General features: G+C 64.7%; 2 protein-coding genes across 2 annotated transcripts in view; both read right to left on the bottom strand.

Annotated features, from left to right (window-relative positions):
- Positions 1-239: 239 nt before the first annotated feature.
- LOC108500032 (laminin subunit beta-2-like) lies at positions 240-10,419 on the bottom strand. Its single transcript, XM_017820513.1, has 33 exons — positions 10,362-10,419; positions 10,028-10,191; positions 9,805-9,940; positions 9,540-9,613; positions 9,244-9,432; positions 9,105-9,168; positions 7,983-8,185; positions 7,774-7,894; positions 7,284-7,472; positions 7,018-7,197; positions 6,829-6,941; positions 6,662-6,741; positions 6,451-6,586; positions 6,130-6,285; positions 5,891-6,018; positions 5,692-5,809; positions 5,385-5,577; positions 5,167-5,310; positions 4,829-5,060; positions 4,590-4,753; positions 4,287-4,511; positions 3,523-3,737; positions 3,336-3,432; positions 2,895-3,267; positions 2,639-2,823; positions 2,321-2,562; positions 2,050-2,253; positions 1,814-1,958; positions 1,318-1,525; positions 1,094-1,235; positions 810-986; positions 576-735; positions 240-499 (listed from the first exon to the last, which is right to left on the bottom strand). Exons 1-33 carry the CDS (start codon positions 10,417-10,419, stop codon positions 363-365), a joined length of 5,352 nt encoding a protein of 1,783 aa, XP_017676002.1. The 3' UTR covers positions 240-362.
- Positions 10,420-10,770: 351 nt separating this feature from the next.
- The window catches only part of LOC108500031 (laminin subunit beta-2-like), a 13,974-nt gene continuing 6,875 nt past the window's right edge, over positions 10,771-17,869 (bottom strand). The window contains exons 20-36 of the mRNA XM_017820511.1: positions 17,313-17,499; positions 16,954-17,097; positions 16,307-16,538; positions 15,701-15,864; positions 15,388-15,612; positions 14,815-15,029; positions 14,633-14,729; positions 13,830-14,208; positions 13,564-13,748; positions 13,260-13,489; positions 12,971-13,174; positions 12,417-12,561; positions 12,128-12,335; positions 11,897-12,038; positions 11,422-11,598; positions 11,171-11,327; positions 10,771-11,017 (exon numbers count right to left, since the gene is read on the bottom strand). Coding sequence (XP_017676000.1) covers positions 10,884-11,017; positions 11,171-11,327; positions 11,422-11,598; positions 11,897-12,038; positions 12,128-12,335; positions 12,417-12,561; positions 12,971-13,174; positions 13,260-13,489; positions 13,564-13,748; positions 13,830-14,208; positions 14,633-14,729; positions 14,815-15,029; positions 15,388-15,612; positions 15,701-15,864; positions 16,307-16,538; positions 16,954-17,097; positions 17,313-17,499 — 3,225 coding nt within the window. The 3' untranslated portion in view covers positions 10,771-10,883. The remainder of the gene's footprint in view (positions 11,018-11,170; positions 11,328-11,421; positions 11,599-11,896; positions 12,039-12,127; positions 12,336-12,416; positions 12,562-12,970; positions 13,175-13,259; positions 13,490-13,563; positions 13,749-13,829; positions 14,209-14,632; positions 14,730-14,814; positions 15,030-15,387; positions 15,613-15,700; positions 15,865-16,306; positions 16,539-16,953; positions 17,098-17,312; positions 17,500-17,869) is intronic.

Genomic DNA, 17,869 nt, shown 5'->3' with positions numbered 1-17,869 from the left:
TGGGTCCCGATCCGGTCCGTGGAGGTGCCGTGTCTGATCCGCAGTGGTCCCAGGCCGGTCCGTGCCAATCCGAGTGTGTCCCCAATGTCACAGCCAGCCCCCGGCCCCACCGCCCGACCCCGAGCCCCGCAGTGCCCCACGACTGCAGACGAGCAGCTCCCACCCCGGGAGAAGCCGCCGTGGGCCCCCGGGGAGGACACGAGGCCCACGGCACGGGGCGGAGGGGAGGCGGTCTTGCTCTGTAAATTTATTCACACGGGGGTGCCCCGCAGCCCCCACCCTGCCCACCACTGCAGGGGCAGGCAGAGGCTGGGGGGCGAGGCTGGGGCCTCCGGCGGGGAGGTGCAGGCCCCTCCGGGAAATCACTGGCAGGTGTTGTAGATTTGGACCTGCTGGTTAATGGTGTCCAGCACCTCCCTCATCCTGGCCTCTAGCCCACCCAGCTGGGCTGCCTTGGCGTCCAGCACCCGCTCATTCTGCTCGTACTCCTCCTCCAGCACTGCAGGGACAGGGGGGACATAGGTCAGCCCGGCACCCTGCCACTGCAACCCCCCGCCCTCCTGCCCCGGCCTCACCTCGCAGCCGCTGCAGCTTGCCCTGGGCATCCTGCAGCAGCCCCGCAGCCTCGTCCCGCAGCTGCTGTGCCCGGCTGCCCGCCTGCCGTGCTCCCTGTGCCCGGTGCTCCACCATCTCCTGAGCCGTCCGGTACCGGTCCCGCAGTGGCCCCTCCAGCACCTGCTGGGCAGCGAGGCTGGTCAGTGGGACCCTCGGGGTACCCCTGCTGCCCTCCATGCCCCCCAGTCACCCACCTGCTTGGCCTCGCCGGCGCGGTCCCGTGCAATGCTCGCTGCCTCCTGGGCGCGCGCGGCTGCCAGGCTGTTGTTGGCACGTTTCACCTTCAGGGCATCCGTCTGTCTGTCCAGGAGCCCAATGTGCTCCATGGCGCCTGCCAGCTGCCGCTCTGCACTCCCCGTCTGGGTCTCCATCTAGGGAAGAGTAGCACAGGGGACTGGTGTGGTCAGACCACCTGCACAGTGGGGATGGGGCCCTGAGCATTGCCGTGGGGCTGTGGTGGCGGGGACAGGGCTCTTACCGTGCCGAGGGTTCTCTCACTGTGCTGGATGTCACCGGCAGCCTGCTGCAGTGCCTGCTCGGCCATGCCCTGGGCCTGCCGCGCCTCCTCCAGCGCCTGCCGCACTGCCTCGGCTGTGCCCCGCACACCCTCTGCCCGCGACCTACAGCCGGATGGCAAGGCCTCAGCACCAGCCTGCGCTGGGGGGCTCTGGAGGGACTGCACCCCCACATCCCTGGGCTCACCTGGCCCGCTGGGCATCCTGCAGCAGCTGCCCAGCCCGACGCACATCACCGGCTGTCTGCTCCAGGATGGCGTCCACACTGGCCAGGCTGCGCACTCGTGTCTTGATCTCCTCGGCCAGGCGGTGGATCTGGGCCGGGGCGGCCGGGAGCGACAGCTCCAGCACCCGGCTGGCCACCACCTCGATGCTCTCAGGGTCAGCCCCCTCCTCTGTGGGTGGGAGCAGTCAGTGTGTCCCCTGCAGCACCCCAGGATTGAAGGGACAGGCAGACTGAGCGGCAGAGGGAGCAGAGGGCAGGGGACAGGAGATGGTTGGAGGGCACAGGATGGTTGGGGCAGGGCAGAGACCATGCAATGCAGTGTGGGGCAGGGGTGGCACAGCCACAGTGTGGGGACCATACAGTGTGGTGCGGTGCAGGATCAGCGCAGTGTGGTGCAGGTGCAGAGCCCCACAGCACAGGGCAGGGGGCCCAACCCTCCCTGCATGCTGGCACTCACGGCTCAGGAAGGCCTTGACATGGCTGATTAGCTCCCGCAGCTCCTTGTTGGAGCTCTCCACTCGGGCCCTGGTCTGGTTCGCCTTGTCCAGGGCTGCCTGTGCTCTCATCCGAGCCTCATCCGCCTTCCCCTTGGCCTCGGCCACCTGAGCATGGGCAGAGACCCTCGGTGCCAGCCCCAAAGCTGGGGCGCATGGCTGTGCCGCCTGCTCCCACCACTGCCTGTGTGCCACACACCTTGTGGGAGAGCTGGGCCATGTCGCTGCCAGCTTGCCGCAGCTCCTCCTGGGCATGGTGTGCCCGGTCCAGCGCACTGTCAGCCTTGGACACGGCTCCACCACAGCTCAGACCCCCACAGCGTCGTCCCCCATCCTCATCCTGGCACCCAGCACCCCCACAAGGGCTCTCAGCGCAGGGCACATTGCCCACCACACCACAGACCTGCAAGGCAGTGCGGGATCAGGGCAACTCTGGGAGCCATCCCCCCGGTCCCATCCCTGCATCCCACCTTCTCGTTGAGCGTCTGCAGGCTCAGCGCCTGTGCCCGCTCTGCCAGGTCCATCAGTGCCCGCCGACTGGCCGCGTTGTAGCGATTAAAGTCATCCCGGTGGCTGGCCAGGAGCTGCTCTGTGCGGTGACGGGTGGCTGCTGAGGTGCTGATGGGGCTGGGCACGGCACGGGTGGAGGCATCTGCCAGGCGCTCGGCCTCCCGCGACTCCCCAAAGAACTGGCGGATGCTGTCATAGGCACCTGAGGGCAGCAGGGGCACTGTCAGACCGCCGGCCACAGCCCCACCGCCCCAGCCTGGCTCTGTGGTGTGGCTCACCGAGGAAATTGGAGGTCTTGAGGGCATGTAGCCGCTGTTCCAGGTCCTGCAGGCTGTGGTTGAGGGAGCGGGCACCTCGGTCCACAGCGTTCAGCACGTGGCTGGCATTGAAGTTGGCGTCCTGAGCAGCCGTCAGCTCCCCCTCCAACCGCGTCAGCCTCTCCGTTGCCTCCTCGATCTGCCGCCTGCAAGGGAAAGGGGTGACCACCTGCCCCTGGGGCCACCTTGGGAGCCATGCCCAGTGCCGGGTGCTCACCGCAGCCCCTCTGTGGCATGTGTCAAGTGGGCGGCAGTAGCAGCGGTGGCATTGCGGGTGGCCACCACATCACGCACGGTGGCCAGGTTCTCCTCCAGCCGTCGGAAGGTGCCCTCGAAGGCGCCGGCAGCCCCGGTGTGCTGCAGGAGGCTGGCCCGCTGTGCCAGCGCCCGGGCACGGGCAGCCAGGTCCTGCACCACACGGTCCCAGTCCCCGAAGCAAGGGTGGCAGGGCTGACAGGCAGGGAAGGTACCAGAAAACCCTCGGGCACACTGGTCACAGCGGACTCCAGAGATGCCAGGCCGGCAGTCACAGTGGCCGCTGCTGCGGTGGCACTGGGCACTGGCTACACCATGGGGGTCGCAGTCACAAGCTGCAGGGAGAGTGGTGTCAGTGTGCCACGGGGCCCGCTGTGGTCCCCCTGCTGGCACCAGCTCTCACCTCGGCACTGCTGCCGCGGGTCACCCCAGTGGTTCTCCTGGCAGTCGGTGCAAGTCCGGCCCCCAAAGCCTGGCCGGCAGGAGCACTGCCCTGTGAACTGACAGACAGCGTGGCTGGGGCTGGCACTGCTGCAGAGCACTCCCAGCCTCATCCCATCCCCCCATCCTTTATCCCCGTTGTGTCTCACCTGGTTGCAGGCAGGTGACAGTGCGTGCTGGGGGTGGCAGGCACAGGGCTGACAGCCCTGCCTGCTGGCCAGGTTCCAGAAGTTGGGACTGCAGCGGTCGCAGCTCTGACCCTCCACGTTGGGCAAGCAGTGGCACTGCCCACTGTGCCTGTCGCAGTGGCACTGCTGGGGCCCACAGGTGCTGGCATCGGTGCCCAGGGGGTTGCAGGAGCAACCTGGAACCAACAAGTACTAAGTGGGGACAGGGATGGGAGGAGGATTGGGAGGGGATGGGGACAGAATGAGGACAGAGATGGGGATGAAACTGAGGATTGAATTGGGGAAACAGGCAGGGATGGGATGGCGATGGATAAGGGTGAAGGCAGGTTGGAGAAAGAGAATGGGCAGAGATGGGGTGGGGACTGGATGGAGCTGGGAGGAATGAGAGCAGCATGAGGACCACTGATAGGGATGGAATAGAGATGTGATAGGGTTGGGATAGAGATGAAATAAGGATGGTATGGGGACAGATGGATGACAGAGGGAATGAGATGGCAGTAGGGACAAGAATGGGCATGGAATGAGGATATAGATGGGATGGGACAAGTTGGGCATGGGGACAGGGATGGGGCCACAATGCTGGGCCTGGGCAGAGGAGACAGCTGAGAGCTGCAGGGACCTCACAGCACTGTGCACAAGCAAGGGCAGCCATGGGTGCACATGGTCCCCAGGGATGTGCCAGACGCTGGGGGCAAGTCTGTCTCGATGTGGCAGTGGGTACTCACGCCTGCAGCTGTGCCGTGTGGCATCTCCGTAGTAGCCGGGCTGGCACTCGGCACAGTGTGGCCCTGCCGTGTTGTAGAGGCAGCGCAGGCACTGCCCTGTGCGCCGGTCACATGCCTCAGGGTCCGTCACATCGATATTATCGTGACACTGGCAGGGCAGGCAGCGCCCACCGGGCTGCAGCGGGTCTCCATAGTACCCAGGGGCACACTCGTCACAGCGGGGACCTGTGGGCACAGAGCACTGAGCAGTGCCAGGGGGTGGGGGACTCCCAAGGGCATTGAGCATGCTGTGGGTGCACCCACCTGTGTATCCAGGGCTGCAGTGGCAGACAACCTGCTGGGAGCGGCTGTCCTGGTAGCAGGAGGCAGCAAAGTGGCGGGGAGTGCTGGGCCCGTCAGGACAGGGGCAGGGCCGGCAGTGCTGCCCAGAGCCCAGCGCTGGGTTTCCAAAGTGCCCGGCTGCGCATCTGTGGGCAGGAGGTCAGCAGGGGCCGGGGCTGCTGGCAGCACCCTGCCCTGGTCTGGGCACATACCCCACCTACCTCTGGCACCTCTCCCCATCTGTGTGGTCACGGCAGCGCAGGCAGCTGCCCGTCCGAGGGTCACAGTTCTCAGCATGCCCATTGCACTGGCAGGGCCGGCAGAAGGGGAAGCCCCAGTGGCCAGGTTGGCAGCGGTCACAGCGTGGGCCATGGGCACCCTCACGGCAGGGGCACTGCCCTGTGGTGCTGTCGCAGACAGTGCTCACTGAACCCTCGTGGCTGCACTGGCACGCTGGAAGGCACAGCACCCACGGTGTCTGCCTCTGGGCTGCAGAGAGCATCCCCTCCCGGCACCCCAGCCCTGGAGTGCCCAGGCTCCTTGCCCAGCTGGCACTCACGTCGGCACCCGCCTGGCCCGAAGCTGAAGGTTCCCGGGGAGCAGCGGTCGCAGCGCCGTCCCATGACATTCAGTTTACACTGGCATTGCCCACCCTGGGGCTGGCACTCAGCACTGAGCGAGCCCTGAGGATCGCAGAGGCAGGCTGCGGGCAGAGAGCAGGGTCAGTGTTGGCTGATGTGGGATGGGGCTTAGCTCAGAGCACAGGGCTGTACTCACGCAGCGCCCCGTCATGCAGGATGGCCGAGAGGCTGTGCAGGAGGCTGGAGCAGGGCTCGGCCACAGGCGAGGGCCCTGCGGCGTGGAATGTCTGGGCACAGTGGTACCGCTCAAAGGTCTCTCGGTGCTTCATGGAGCTGGGATCACCCGCAATAAACATCTCCAGCGAGGAGTAACGGGGCAGGAGCACCAGCTGGGGGGTGAGTCAATAGGATGTCATGCCCCTCTCTTCCCATGTCCCCCTATTGCTGCATCCTGTCCCCTCAAGGGTTGCTGTTCCTCATCCCACTGCCTGTCTGCCCCTCACCGAATCAATAAGCACACTGGCGGTGGGATCCTTCCGTGCAGCAGCACAGCCCAGCTCCAGGCGGATGGTGTAGGAGACACCCTTCTCCAGACAGACAGGCTGGGGCAGCACCACATACCTGGTGGCAGCAAAGCAGAGCAAGGGCAGCCATGTGCCTCTAGTGAGCCCCAGCACAGCCCAGCCCCAGCAAGACACTCACCTGGCACCAGAGGGGAGGCTGGTGGAGAGCTGGTCATCGGCTGGGATGGTGTTTCCACAAGGGCTGCTGGCAGAGACAGGGCTGGGGCGCAGCACCTTCAGCCTCACCTCCTGCCAGGCCTCCGGGTGCTGCCAGAAGAGAAGGGACAGTGTCAAAAAGCCTCACGGTCTGGCACTTCCCACCACCGCCTCCCAATTTGGAAATACACTCCATCACAGGCTTCACCATGTGGTGCTCACCTGGGGTTCATAGCGGATGATCACGTCATACTCGGTGGAGAAAGGCACATCACTCACATGAAACTCCAGCCAGCCACCTTCCAACATGCGGGCAAAACCTGTCCCCGTCCATGAAGCTGGGCGGTCTGTGGGGGGTTCACGCTCCACCACCGAGCCCTGGTACAAGTGGGGGTTGTGAGATGGGACACTAAAAATTGCCTTGCCTTGGCCAGTAGACACTGCTCTGCCCTGGACAGCAAGGCAGACCACCGCTGGCTTGGGGACCCTGCAAAGGGGCACCCACTGCCTGATGTCCTCCCCAGGGACGCTTTCATGCCTTACCTGATGCAGCCGAGCATCCTCACCCTCGTAGGTGTAATGGTCCAGATTGATGTGGTAGAAACCAGGCTCCACCTGTTCACACTGTCGTCCCATCACGTGGCTGCGACACTGGCACTGCCCTGTCTCCATGGCACACCTGGTACCCCAGCAGCACCATCAGCCCTGACGCTGTCAGGGATCCCCCTTGCCCCCTGCATCCCCACAGACTCACAGGTTGTTGCGGGCACCTCCCACATCGCAGTCACAGGGCCGGCAGCCCTGGAGGTCATGGCTCAGCCCCCAGTGCTCGGGCTGCAGAGGGCAAGGGTGTCAGGAGTGCCCAGCTGTGATGCTACAGCACCAAGAACTGTGCATGGGCCCCAGTACAGTCCCACTCACCAGGCACTGGTTGCAGTTGTGCCCCGTCACCAGCCGCTTGCAGAAGCACTCCCCGCTAACAGGGTCACACCGGCTGCCATCGGCCACCGTGCCACGGGGGTCACAGTGGCATCCTGCACGGAAAGCCAGCATTGTGCAGCAATGCCAAACCACACACCTGCCCCCAGTGGGTGCCACCCGGGTACCTACGCTGGCAGCCCTGTGGGTTTTCGGTGCTGAGGCTGAAGAAGCCAGGTTTGCAGCGGTCACAGCGGGGACCGGCCACATGCTCCTTGCAGCGGCACTGCCCTGCAATCAGCCCCCTGGCTGGGTCATCAGCTCCGTCGCACAGCCCACCGTCCAGAGAGCCCTCAGGGTCGCAGTCACAGGCTGGGGGCGCAGAGAGAGTCAGCACCGTGACCACCATAGCACCACCCTGCAGAGCCTGCCCCACATCCACACCCCCTGGCACTGACCTCGGCAAACCGCGGGGTCCCGCAGGTCCTTGGTGGGGTCCTTGTAGTAGAAGGGTTTGCAGAGGTGGCAGCGGCGGCCCATGGTGTTGTGCTGGCAGTCGTCACACATGGCCCCGCTGGTGTTCCCCGTGGCCAGGAACACGGCCATGTCGAAGTGGCACCGCCGTGAGTGCTCGTTGCAGTCGCAGCCTGCAGGGACAGCACCGCAGCATGGCATGTGGCACCCCAGACCCCACCTGGCAGATAGCACCTGCAGTGCCAAACCTCCTCAGTTTGGACTCCCCTTACCCTGATATGCAGCCACCACAACCTCAAACCTCCCCAACTACAGCGTGCAGCACCCTAAAACCTCCCGGCCTGTCTGCAGGATGCCACTCTCCACTCAATCACATCCACCATGCAGCATCCCAAAACCCCTGGCACAGTGCAGCCTCCCAGCCCCAACACCAGGATCACTGTGCCAGGAGTTGGTGCCAGCATGGGCACTCACGGCGACAGGCGTTGGTGCTGGAGCCTTCGGCCGGGCGCCAGGGCAGGTCGTGGTAGAAGTCCTCGCAGCGCTCGCAGTTCAGTCCCTGCGTGTGGTGCTTGCAGACACAGCGCCCATGCACCTGCCGGGATGCCATGGGTCAGGGGCTACGGAACTAGGCAGCGCAGCTACCCAGCTCCAGCAGGGCACACGAGGCTGGCTCGCCCTACCATGCCGTCGGCGGTGGCAGGGGCCCCGCTGAGCGGGGCGCACTCAGAGGCATGCCCGTAGCAGAAGCAGTTCCCACGCATCACCAGCTCGTAGAGCGCGTAGTAGTACTTCTCCCGGATCTCCCGCCGCGAGTCCAGCAGGTCGTCCCCCAGTGTGTGCAGCTTGGTGAGGTTCACCCGCAGGTTGGTGACACGCAGCAAGTCTGCGGCAGGGAGAGACTTGCGTTGGCATGGCATGGCTGGGCACATCCATGCACATCTCACCTCTGCCGGGCACAGCTGGGCTGGGCTGCGCATGGCATAGTGGGCTGTGGGCGGTTCAGAGGAGCTGGGCATGGCTTGGGCATGGCTGGGGTGGGCTGTGCACGGCATGGGGTGTCTGTGCAGGGCTGCTGTCCAGGCTGGGCTGTTGTGGTTTTTTACAGCACAGTGTATTGGCCGAGGGCTGTGCATGGTTTGGCTCACAGGCATGTGGTTGCATGTGGCCAGGTTGGGCTGTATGTAACTGCGGGGGTTCAACTCCCATGCACGTGGCTGTGCACAGTCTGCCTGTGTGTGGGCCAGGGCTCTGCACACCCCAGCAGAGCCTCTGCAGAGGCTGGGACCCCACAAGTGCAGAACAATGCCCTGGGAACAGCACCTTTATGGTGCTAGGGTGGTGGGACATTCACCACTGGGGGTTGTGCCCAGGAGACAGCTGTCCCTGATGGATGCAGCCTGGGGGCCCTGGCAGGAAAGGACAGCTCCCCAGAACTGCAGCTTCCCAGAAGCCCTGCCCTGCAGATTCCTCCCCTCCTGCTCCCAGTCTAAATTTAGCCCTGGGTGATTAACCCACTGCATCTTGTGCCCAGCATGACTCTCCATCTTGCACTGTGGCTGCTGCTCAGCACTGGGTGCAGCCATGGCACAACCATCCCCCTCCACTTGACCCAATACAGCTTGACCTTTAGCTGCTCCCACAGGGCAGGGTGCAGGAGGGGCCTGAGCTGCCGCTGGATCAGGGCTGATCAGGGCTGGATCAGGCCCTGACCCCACTGTGAGGCTCAGAGCAGGGAAAGAACAGCCAAAATAGCTGCGCCCAAAATAGAGCAGCCAGGCAGGAGCCCAGGGCTGGCGACTCACTCTGGATGGAGGGGCTGTAGGGGTCCCGGATGGGGATGGCAGGGTCCAACACTCGGTAGATCACCTAGGGTGGACAGCAAGGTGGTGAGGAGAGAACAGGGGGTCCCTCAACCCTTCTGGAGTGCTGCCGGGGCCTCACCTCTCCCTCAGTGGAGGGCTCAATGTCAGAGTAGCGGGACTCACAGACGACATCATCGATGCGGCGTGGGGGCCCGTGGGGGACGTGGGGGAAGGAGGCAGCGCAGTCGTAGGCGAAGTAGCGATAGACCTTCCAGGTGCGCCCAAAGTCGGCCGAGCGCTCCACCAGCATGGCCGCGGGGCGGAAGGTCTGCAAGACACCCAGGTGGGATGGGGGCCAGCCCCACAGCCCTCAGGGGCCTGTCTCATCCCATCCCATCCCAACCCAGCCTGGGTACCCTAAATGTTGTGACCCACCTTGAAGGTCATGATGAGGTGGGTGAAGTGGAACTCGGCCTCCAGGTCCAGCTGGATGCTGACGTGCTCCACACCTGGGGATGACAGGTGTGATTGCTGGGAGCACCCACCCATGGCTCCCTGGGGCTCGTCCCCCCCACCCGGCTGTGGTCCAGGGGTGCGGCCGTGGCCGCCGGCTGAGTCACACTTCCTCAGCGTGGGAGGAAGGGAAAGAGAGCCCCCCGGGACAGGACAGGATGCCCTGCCACCCCCACCCACTGCTCACCATTCTCCGACTGCCACCAGGCTTTCTTGGGACGGGGGGCAAAGCTGGTGACCACGTTCTCGATGCGGTGGCTCTTGGTGTTGGTGCGGGCGTCATAGGGCCGTCGCGAGTCGCAGATGAAGCACTTTTTCTCCTCCTGCGAGTGGGAGGCTCAGCGTGTGTCCTCAGCCCTGTCCTGTGACCCACATCCCCGTCCAGTGCCCCCAGTTCCCGTCCCACTCACCTGGAGGTGGCTGACAATGCAGTAGGGCTGGGGCCGGCGCAGCCCGCAGGTGGAGGTGGCACTCAGGCTGGCGGCTCGCCCCACCAACAGGTCCCCGGTGGCCGGGTAGCAGCTGCCGCGGGCACAGCCCTGGAGGGAATCGGGGGCCAGGCCCCCCCCCAGCCCTGCAGGGCGGAGGGTGGCTCAGGGCGCCGCGGGGCAAAGGGGGGGGCCGGGGCCGTGGCTCCCCCCGCCGCGCCCGGGGCCCCTTCCGCGGTCGCCCGGAAACGGGGCGGCGGGGCCGGGCCGGACCCCGGCACCCACCGGCCCCGCTGGGCGGGGGGCGCGGACTCACCGGCCAGCAGAGGCAGCAGCAGGAGGGCGGCGGGGCTCCGCTTCGCCGGGCTCCGCATCGCGGGGCGCGACGGGGCGGAAAGGGGCGCAAAAGGCGCGCAAAGGGGGCGCTCGGCAGGTGCCCGGCGGTCCCGTCCCGTCCCGTCCTGACCCGCCGGTTCCCGTACTCGATCCCGTTCCCAGTCCCGTCCCCGGCCCCGTCCCGGTCCCTCCCGGCCCCTCCGAACTGGGCGGCAGGCGCAGCGCTCGGGGCTGTGCGGAAAGCGCGGGGCGGATCCCGGCCGGAGTGGGGAGCGGGGGAGCGAAGCGGCCGGGACAGGCAGGAGAATACAGGAGGCAGGAGCAGGGGGAGGCAGGAGGCAGGGGAAGGCAGAAGGCACCGGACACAGGCACACACAGTTCAGGGCTTTATTTGTAGGCGCGCCCGCGCTATAGGCGCCTGCGGAGTGGACGGGACCTCCGAGCTCGGGGACCGGAGGGGGCTGCGGGGCAGGACCGGCCCCCGACCCCGTCCCCGTGGTCCCTAGCAGGTGGCATAAGCGTTGGCCCTCTCACGGATCTCCTGCAGCAGTCCCGAGACCTGCTGCTCCAACTCCTGCAGTTGTGTCACCTTTGTTGCCATTGCCTGCTCGTTGGCCCCAAAGCGCTGCTCTAGGTCTGCAGGACAGGGGACACGATCATGGTGCAGCCCACCACCATGTCACCAGCCCGCATCACTCCTGGGCCACCAGGTTGAATGGGCCCAGGGGGACACAGGGAGATGCACGAGGAGATGGTGGAGAATGTCCCCTGCCATGTTCTCCCCCTCACCTTCCAGCTTCCTCTTGCTGTTGCTGGCCTTGTCCAGGAGGTTTCGGGCCTCTGTTGTCAGCTGTGTCACACGCTGCAGGGCCCCATCAGATACCCCATCCAGCACTCTCACCCGGTTCTTCAGCAACACGTAGCGCTGCGTCACGTGCGCCAGGTCCTGGTGGCACAAGGGCATGATAGTGAGGCTGAGCACCCCCAGCACTCCGTCCCTACTTGGTGCCACACCGCGGCCAAGCAGGGCTGGAGCTCACCTGGCTGAGAGTCCCCGAGGTGGAGGTGGCACGCTGTGCCCCGTCCTTGGCTTGCTGGGCCATGTGACGAACATTCTGGCCACGCTCCTGCAGGGTAGTGACGCGCTGTGCCAGCTCCCGCAGCCGCCGCTGTGCCCGTGTCTCCTTGCCGTCCAGGGCCTGCAGCTTGCGCTCCGCCTGGGCAGGCACGGACACCAGCTGTGGCAGGCACGGCAACTGCCATACCCACGGTGCTGGGCCCACTGCCCTGGTAAACACATGGCACCCACCCCCCGCCATTCACATTCCCCCAGTACCGGCCTCCCTATCTATGATATGCCTAAGGCATCAGTCTTGCCGTCCACAGTACCAACCCTATTGCTCCCAGTGTGCCCCCACAGCACCAACCCGGTTGTCCCCAGCATGCCCAAAACAGCATCCCCACTCCCGGCTATGCTGGTGGAATTGGCTCCACTCCCCAGCTGGTGCCCCTTACCTCCCTGGCTTTGTTCTCAGCTGCCCGGATGGCATTCCTGGCGCTCTGCAGGGCACTCCCTGCTGCCGTTGCCTGTACCCGTGCCACCTCCAGCGCCTGCTGTGTCTCCACCAGCTCATCCCTCACACCTTCTGCTCGCTCCCTGTGGCAGCATGGGTAGATCCAGCCCCTGCCAGGGCTGGGAGACTGACCCCATACCCTGCCCACCTTGGCATATCCCCCATAACTCACCTGGCCTCCTGTCCCTGCGCCAGCAGCCCCTGTGCCATGGCCAGCCCCTCTGCCGTGCCATTGAGCACTGCATCAACCCCCTCCAGCTGGCTGATACTCTCCCGCATCTCCCACAGCAGCTCCTGGATCCGACCAGGGCTGCTGGGCAGGGAGATGTTCAGCACCTGCTGGGCCACCAGCTCGATGCTGCCTGGGTCGGCTCCCTCCTCTGCAGGGACAGGGAAGGAGAGTGGGCTCAGGGCGGGCACACAGAGCCCCACCATTATGCCCCACCTGGTGCTGACACTACCTGCCAGGAAGGCCTTGATTCGACGGATGAAATCCCGTAGCTGGGCCGTCGCCTCCTCCGCGCGGCTGTGGGCAGCCTGTGAGCGCCCCAGTGCCTCCTCCGCCCAGCTCCGTGCCCCCCGTGCCAGCTCCTGCACCTCCTGCATCTGGGGGGCAGCCAGCTGAGCAGGGAGCACAGGGAAGCCCCAGGGAGGGGGCATGGGGGTGAGCAGGGGGCATGAGGTTACATATGCGGGGACAAGATGGGGGCCTGCAAGGGAGCATGGAAGGAGGGTGCAAAGGGACATACAGAGGGTGCAGCAGTGGCCCAAGTGGGTACACAGGTGGCACAAGGGACAGTTGTGAAGGGGCATAAGAGGGACACCCAGGGCTAATATCCTCGGGGGCATGGAAAGGGCAAAAGGAGGGCATAGAAGGGGACATACAAAGGGACATGGAAAGGGCACAAACAGAACATGGAAGGGCACATCAAAGTGTCATGGAGAGGGCACAAGCGGGCCATGCAAAAGGGTCACAAGGAGACCCCAGAAAGTGTCATGGAGCCACCACTCCTACCTTCTCTGCCACAACACCCAGCTGCCCTAATGCCACCTCCAACTGCTGTGAGGCATTACGGGCGCTGCTCAGGGCTCGAGCTGAGATGGGCAATGCCCCTGTACAACCCGTGCCACCACAACGCCGTGTGCCCTCACTGTCCCGGCACAAGGCTCCTCCACAAGGTGCGTGCTTGCAGCTCCGGTCTCCAGGTGCCCCACATATCTGTGATGATGCCAATGGTGCAGATGGCAGCTCAACACCACATGGGGAGAGACCTCCATGCCACTCCCACCAGTCCTGTTCTCACCTTGTCATTGATCCTGGCAATGCTGAGTCCCATCACCCGTTTCTGTGCCTCCCGCAAGGATTTCCGTGCCGCAGCTGTGCCACGGCGGAAAGCATCGCCCCGCTGCCGCAATGCCCGCTCAGCTGCCCGTCGTGTCGCCTGTGACCTGCTCAGCTCACCAGCTGTGCCATTGGCCACCACCTCTGCCTGCCGCGAGGCCTCCACTGATGCCAGGATGCTGCGGTAAGACTCTGAGGGTGCTGGTGTCAGGATTTGGCCAGGATGGCTGCCACCAACCCCTCCAATCCTTGCCAGATGCTCTTACCGCTGAATCCAGTCGTTGCTAGGGTGCCGAGGAGGATTTGGAGTTGGGAGGTGGTTCGGTTGAGACCCCCCAGCTTGTGGCTCAGCCCAGCTAGCTGGTCATGGTGCCGCACATCTGCCTGTGCCAACTGGTCCAGATCTTGTTCCAGCTCTTGGAGGTGCCTCCAGAAGTTGTCCAGCTCCATTCTTTGGGTGGGGATGGGGTCTTAAACTTTTTTGGGGGACAAAAGGAGGGTCCCCCCACACGAGCCCAATGCGCACACTTGCCTGGTGCCGTCCAGCTGCCCGGGCAGTCCACTGAGGAGGGGGCTACTGGGGTTGTCCGCTTCGCCCAGCAGTCGTTCCACACGTCCCAGGGCCTCCTCCAGCTCCCTCAGGCGACGAGGGCTGAGTGGGAGCGCGGATCCTCCCTCCCTCAGGGCCTGCACCTGCACCCCAAGCCGCCGCAGCCCATCCCGCAGGCTGCCCACGGCCGGGTCCCAGTGCCCGAAGCAGGGGTGGCAGGGCGAGCAGTGGGGGAAGGGCTCCTGGTAGCCCCGCTGGCAGCGGTCACAGTGCAGCCCCCCAAATCCCAGCCGGCACTGGCACTGCCCGCTGTCCTGCTCGCACTGTGGGCTCTCGGCACCCAGCGGCTCACACTCACAGGCTGCAGAGACAGTCAGATGTGTGTCCCGGCCTCCCCACAGACACCCATGCCCCCAGAGTGGCACCATGTTCCCAGCATCCCACCATATTCCCCTGTGTCTCCAGAGTCCCATCTATGCCCAGGGTCTCCTATGTCCCCACAGTCCCACCATATACTCAGGGTCCTCTGAGTCTTCCATGTTCCCACAGACCCCCCATGTCCTCAGGGTCCCACCATGTCCCCAGCATCCCACTGTGTCACCAAGGTCTTCTGTGCCCCCAGGGTCCCACCATGTCTCCAAGATCTCCTGAATCCCTTGTGTCCCCAGTGTCCCACGTTCAGAGTCTCCACCCACGTCCCTAGAGTCTCACCATGCACCCAGATTCCCCCCACAACTCATGTCCCCGGAGCCCCTACAGCCCCAGCCCCTGGAGTGTGCCCCCACCTCGGCACTCCTGCTCAGGGTCTCCCCAGTGGTGCTCCTGGCACTGGGAGCAGATGCGGCCCCCGAACCCGGGCCGGCACTGGCACTGCCCTGTCACCTGCAGCAACAGTGCTGTGCTCACTGGGTGGCTCACCAGGCCCCGTGAGGGCACTGGAGCCATGCCAGGGTGCCAGGGAACTCACCGTGTCACAGACAGGGTGCAGGGCATGTATGGGGTGGCAGTCACAGGGTTCGCAGCCCCCTGGACCTCCCAGGCTCCAGAATTGGGGTGCACAGCGGTCGCAGCTCTTGCCCACAATGTTGGGCCGGCAGGTGCAGGCTCCCGTGCCACGGTCACAAGCACAGGTGCCATTGGCACAGTGGGAGGCCAGTGTGCCCCGTGGGTCACAGCTGCAGCCTGCAGGAGGGCGGGCATCCACTTGGGGCTCAGCAGTGCCCTGCTGGCCCCAACACCCCAGATCTGCCTGGCCTCAAAACCCATGCACAGGCCCAACACCCCTGATCCCAAAACCTCCACCAATCCCAATCCCTGTCCCCTGCCCAGCGCCAACCCAGGCACAGCCCCAAACCTCACCTGGCCCTGACCCCCAAGCCCCAAACCCCCCAACACCGCAAAATTCTGCCCAACCCAACTGCCCTGCACAACCCCAATCACTCCACACCCAACCACAGCCATAAGCCTCATCCCCACTCCAAGACCTTGCTTCAGCCCAATTCCCCTAACCCAAATGCCTCAGAACCCCTGCCCCACTCACGCCGGCAGCTGCGCTGCAGGGCATTGCCGTAGTAGCCAGGCTGGCACTGGGCACAGTGAGGCCCGGCAGTGTGGTACAGGCAGCGCAGGCACTGCCCCGTGCGAGGGTCACAGCCCCCCGGGTCACTGGTGTCAATGTTGTTGTTGCACTGGCAGGGCCGGCACACGCCCCCCTCCATCTCCGGAGCCCCGAAGTAGCCAGGGGAGCAGCGGTCACAGCGGGGCCCTGTGGAAAGTGAGGGCTGTAGGTGCTGGGGTCCTGCAGCTCCAGTGCTGGGTGGTCCCTGCTGCACCGCGCCCGCTCTTCCCCTCACCTGCGTATCCAGGTGCGCAGAGGCAGACAATGTGGTGGGTCTCCTCGTTGGCATGGCAGGAGCTCCCGTGGTAGTGCCGCGTGCCAGGGTAGCCAGGACAGGGGCAGGGCCGGCACTGCTGGCCCGAGCCCAGCACGGGATTCCCATAGTAACCATCCTGGCACCTGCAAGGACAAGGGATGAGTGCCCAGTGGATCCATCACAGCCATCCCACCATCCCATCCATCCCATCATCCCATCCATCCCATCTCATTCCACTGTATCCCATACCATCATATCTCATGCTATCCCATCCCATTCCATCTCAATCTCATCCATCCCATCCCACCCCATCTCATCCCATCCCATCCCATCCCATCCCATCCCGTCCCATCCCATCCATCCTATATCCAATTATATCCATCCCATCCCATCCTATATTACACTACCACATCCCATCTCATCCCTCCCTACCCCATCCCATCTCATCCCATTCCCCCATTCCAAAATATCCCATACCATCATATCTCATTCTATCCTATCTCGTTGTATCTATCCCATTCCATGCCACACCACACACCACACCACGCCACACCATGCCATCCCCTCCCCTTGGCCCTGGCTCACCTCTCGCAGTGCCGTCCGTCCGTGTGATCGCGGCAGCGCAGGCAGGTGCCCGTGCGAGGGTCGCACTCCTCAGCGTGCCCGTTGCACTGGCAGGGCCGGCAGGCAGGGAAGCCCCAGTGGCCGGACTGGCACTGGTCACACTGCCGGCCCACGGCGCCAGACTGGCACCGGCACTGCCCGCTCACTGCATCACACAGCTGGGAGACCGAGCCCTCCGGGGAGCAGATGCAGGCTGTGGGGCGGCACGGCTCCAGTCAGGCACAGGGATGCAGGGACATAGGAATGGACAGACAGACAGGCAGGGGACCAGCACCCACCCCAAGGACTGTGGCACAGAAGGGCTCATGTGGACACACAGGTCCACAAGAACATGAGTGGACAGACAGCCAAGTGAGTGCCAGGCAGGACAACATCCACAGGGGGCTCGGGTGGATGGATGGATGGATGGATGGGTGGATGGACGGGTGGATGGACGGATGGAGGGGGGAACTGGGATGGGCTGCAGGACAACAGAGCTGAGATGGACACATGCATGGATGGACAGATGTACAGACAAGTGAACAAGGCAGCGAACAGAGAACTGATGGCTGGACAGAGACAGACAGGAGGGACAGGGATCCCTGGCAGACGCAGATCCCACCACTTACGGCTGCATCCCTGGGGCCCGAAGCCGTAGCTGCCTGGGGCACAGCGGTCGCAGCGTCGGCCGATGACATGGGGCTTGCACTCGCACTGCCCACCCTGGACCTGGCACTCGCTGCTGCGGGAGCCCTGTGGGTCGCACTGGCAGGCTGCAGGAGCAGGACCAGCATGGGGCCAGGGCTGCCCTCTCCACACCTGCCCACACCTGCCTGCACTCTGCCTGCACCTTCCCACACCTACCGATGCCCTGTCACTGCTCTCCTGCCCACCCTGCCATGGGCATGGCCACATCCTGACCCACTGCCCCGGGCAGGGCTCCACCTTGCCCACTCCTCGGTCCCATCCCCGCAGGGTCCCCACTCACGCAGTGCCCCGCCGTGCATCAGGGCTGAGACGCTGCAGACCAGGCGGGCGCAGGCCTGGGCCAAGGGGTGTGGGGGGGCCATGTGAAACACCTCCAGGCACCGGTACCGCTCCAGCTCCTCCTGGCGCGCTGCCGCCTCCGCCCCGTGGAAACCCGGCAACTCCAACACCCGTGGCAGGAGCACCAACTGCAGGAAGGGGAGAGGAGAGGGGGCTGGGGGGCGCAGACAGCCCCCACTGCAGGACTTGGTCCCTGCCACCAAGATGGATTCATCTGCCCCAGGACAGCCCTGATCCTGCTTGGCGGCTCAACCACTCAGCTGAATCAACAGTTGAAGTTCCACTGACATCCCCAAACCCCATGATACTCCCATACTAATTCCTATCCCCAAAGACTTCCTTATACCCTTCCACACTGACATCTCTGTGCCAACTCCAGCTCTAACAAAATCCTAGTCTCATTGGTCTCCCCTTCTCCATCAACATCCCCATCCCATCCCATCCCATTCCATCCCATCCCATCCCATCCCATCCCATCCCATCCCATCCCATCCCATC

This window comes from Lepidothrix coronata, unplaced genomic scaffold, assembly GCF_001604755.1.
Source record: "Lepidothrix coronata isolate B3197 unplaced genomic scaffold, Lepidothrix_coronata-1.0 Scaffold84, whole genome shotgun sequence".
Taxonomy (NCBI): Eukaryota; Metazoa; Chordata; class Aves; order Passeriformes; family Pipridae; genus Lepidothrix; species Lepidothrix coronata.
Note: the sequence above shows the minus strand (reverse complement) of the source record. Positions and strands in the feature narration are given on the sequence as shown.

What these genes read in the sequence shown, in the direction of transcription:
- LOC108500032 (XM_017820513.1), bottom strand. Translation starts at nt 10,419, where the DNA reads ATGCGGAGCCCGGCGAAGCGGAGCCCCGCCGCCCTCCTGCTGCTGCCT. An exon ending in AGCCCTCCACTGAGGGAGAG is followed by an intron (nt 9,169 to 9,243) that starts GTGAGGCCCCGG and finishes TGTCCACCCTAG; the next exon opens with GTGATCTACCGAGTGTTGGA. An exon ending in AAACCCACAGGGCTGCCAGC is followed by an intron (nt 6,942 to 7,017) that starts GTAGGTACCCGG and finishes CTTTCCGTGCAG; the next exon opens with GATGCCACTGTGACCCCCGT.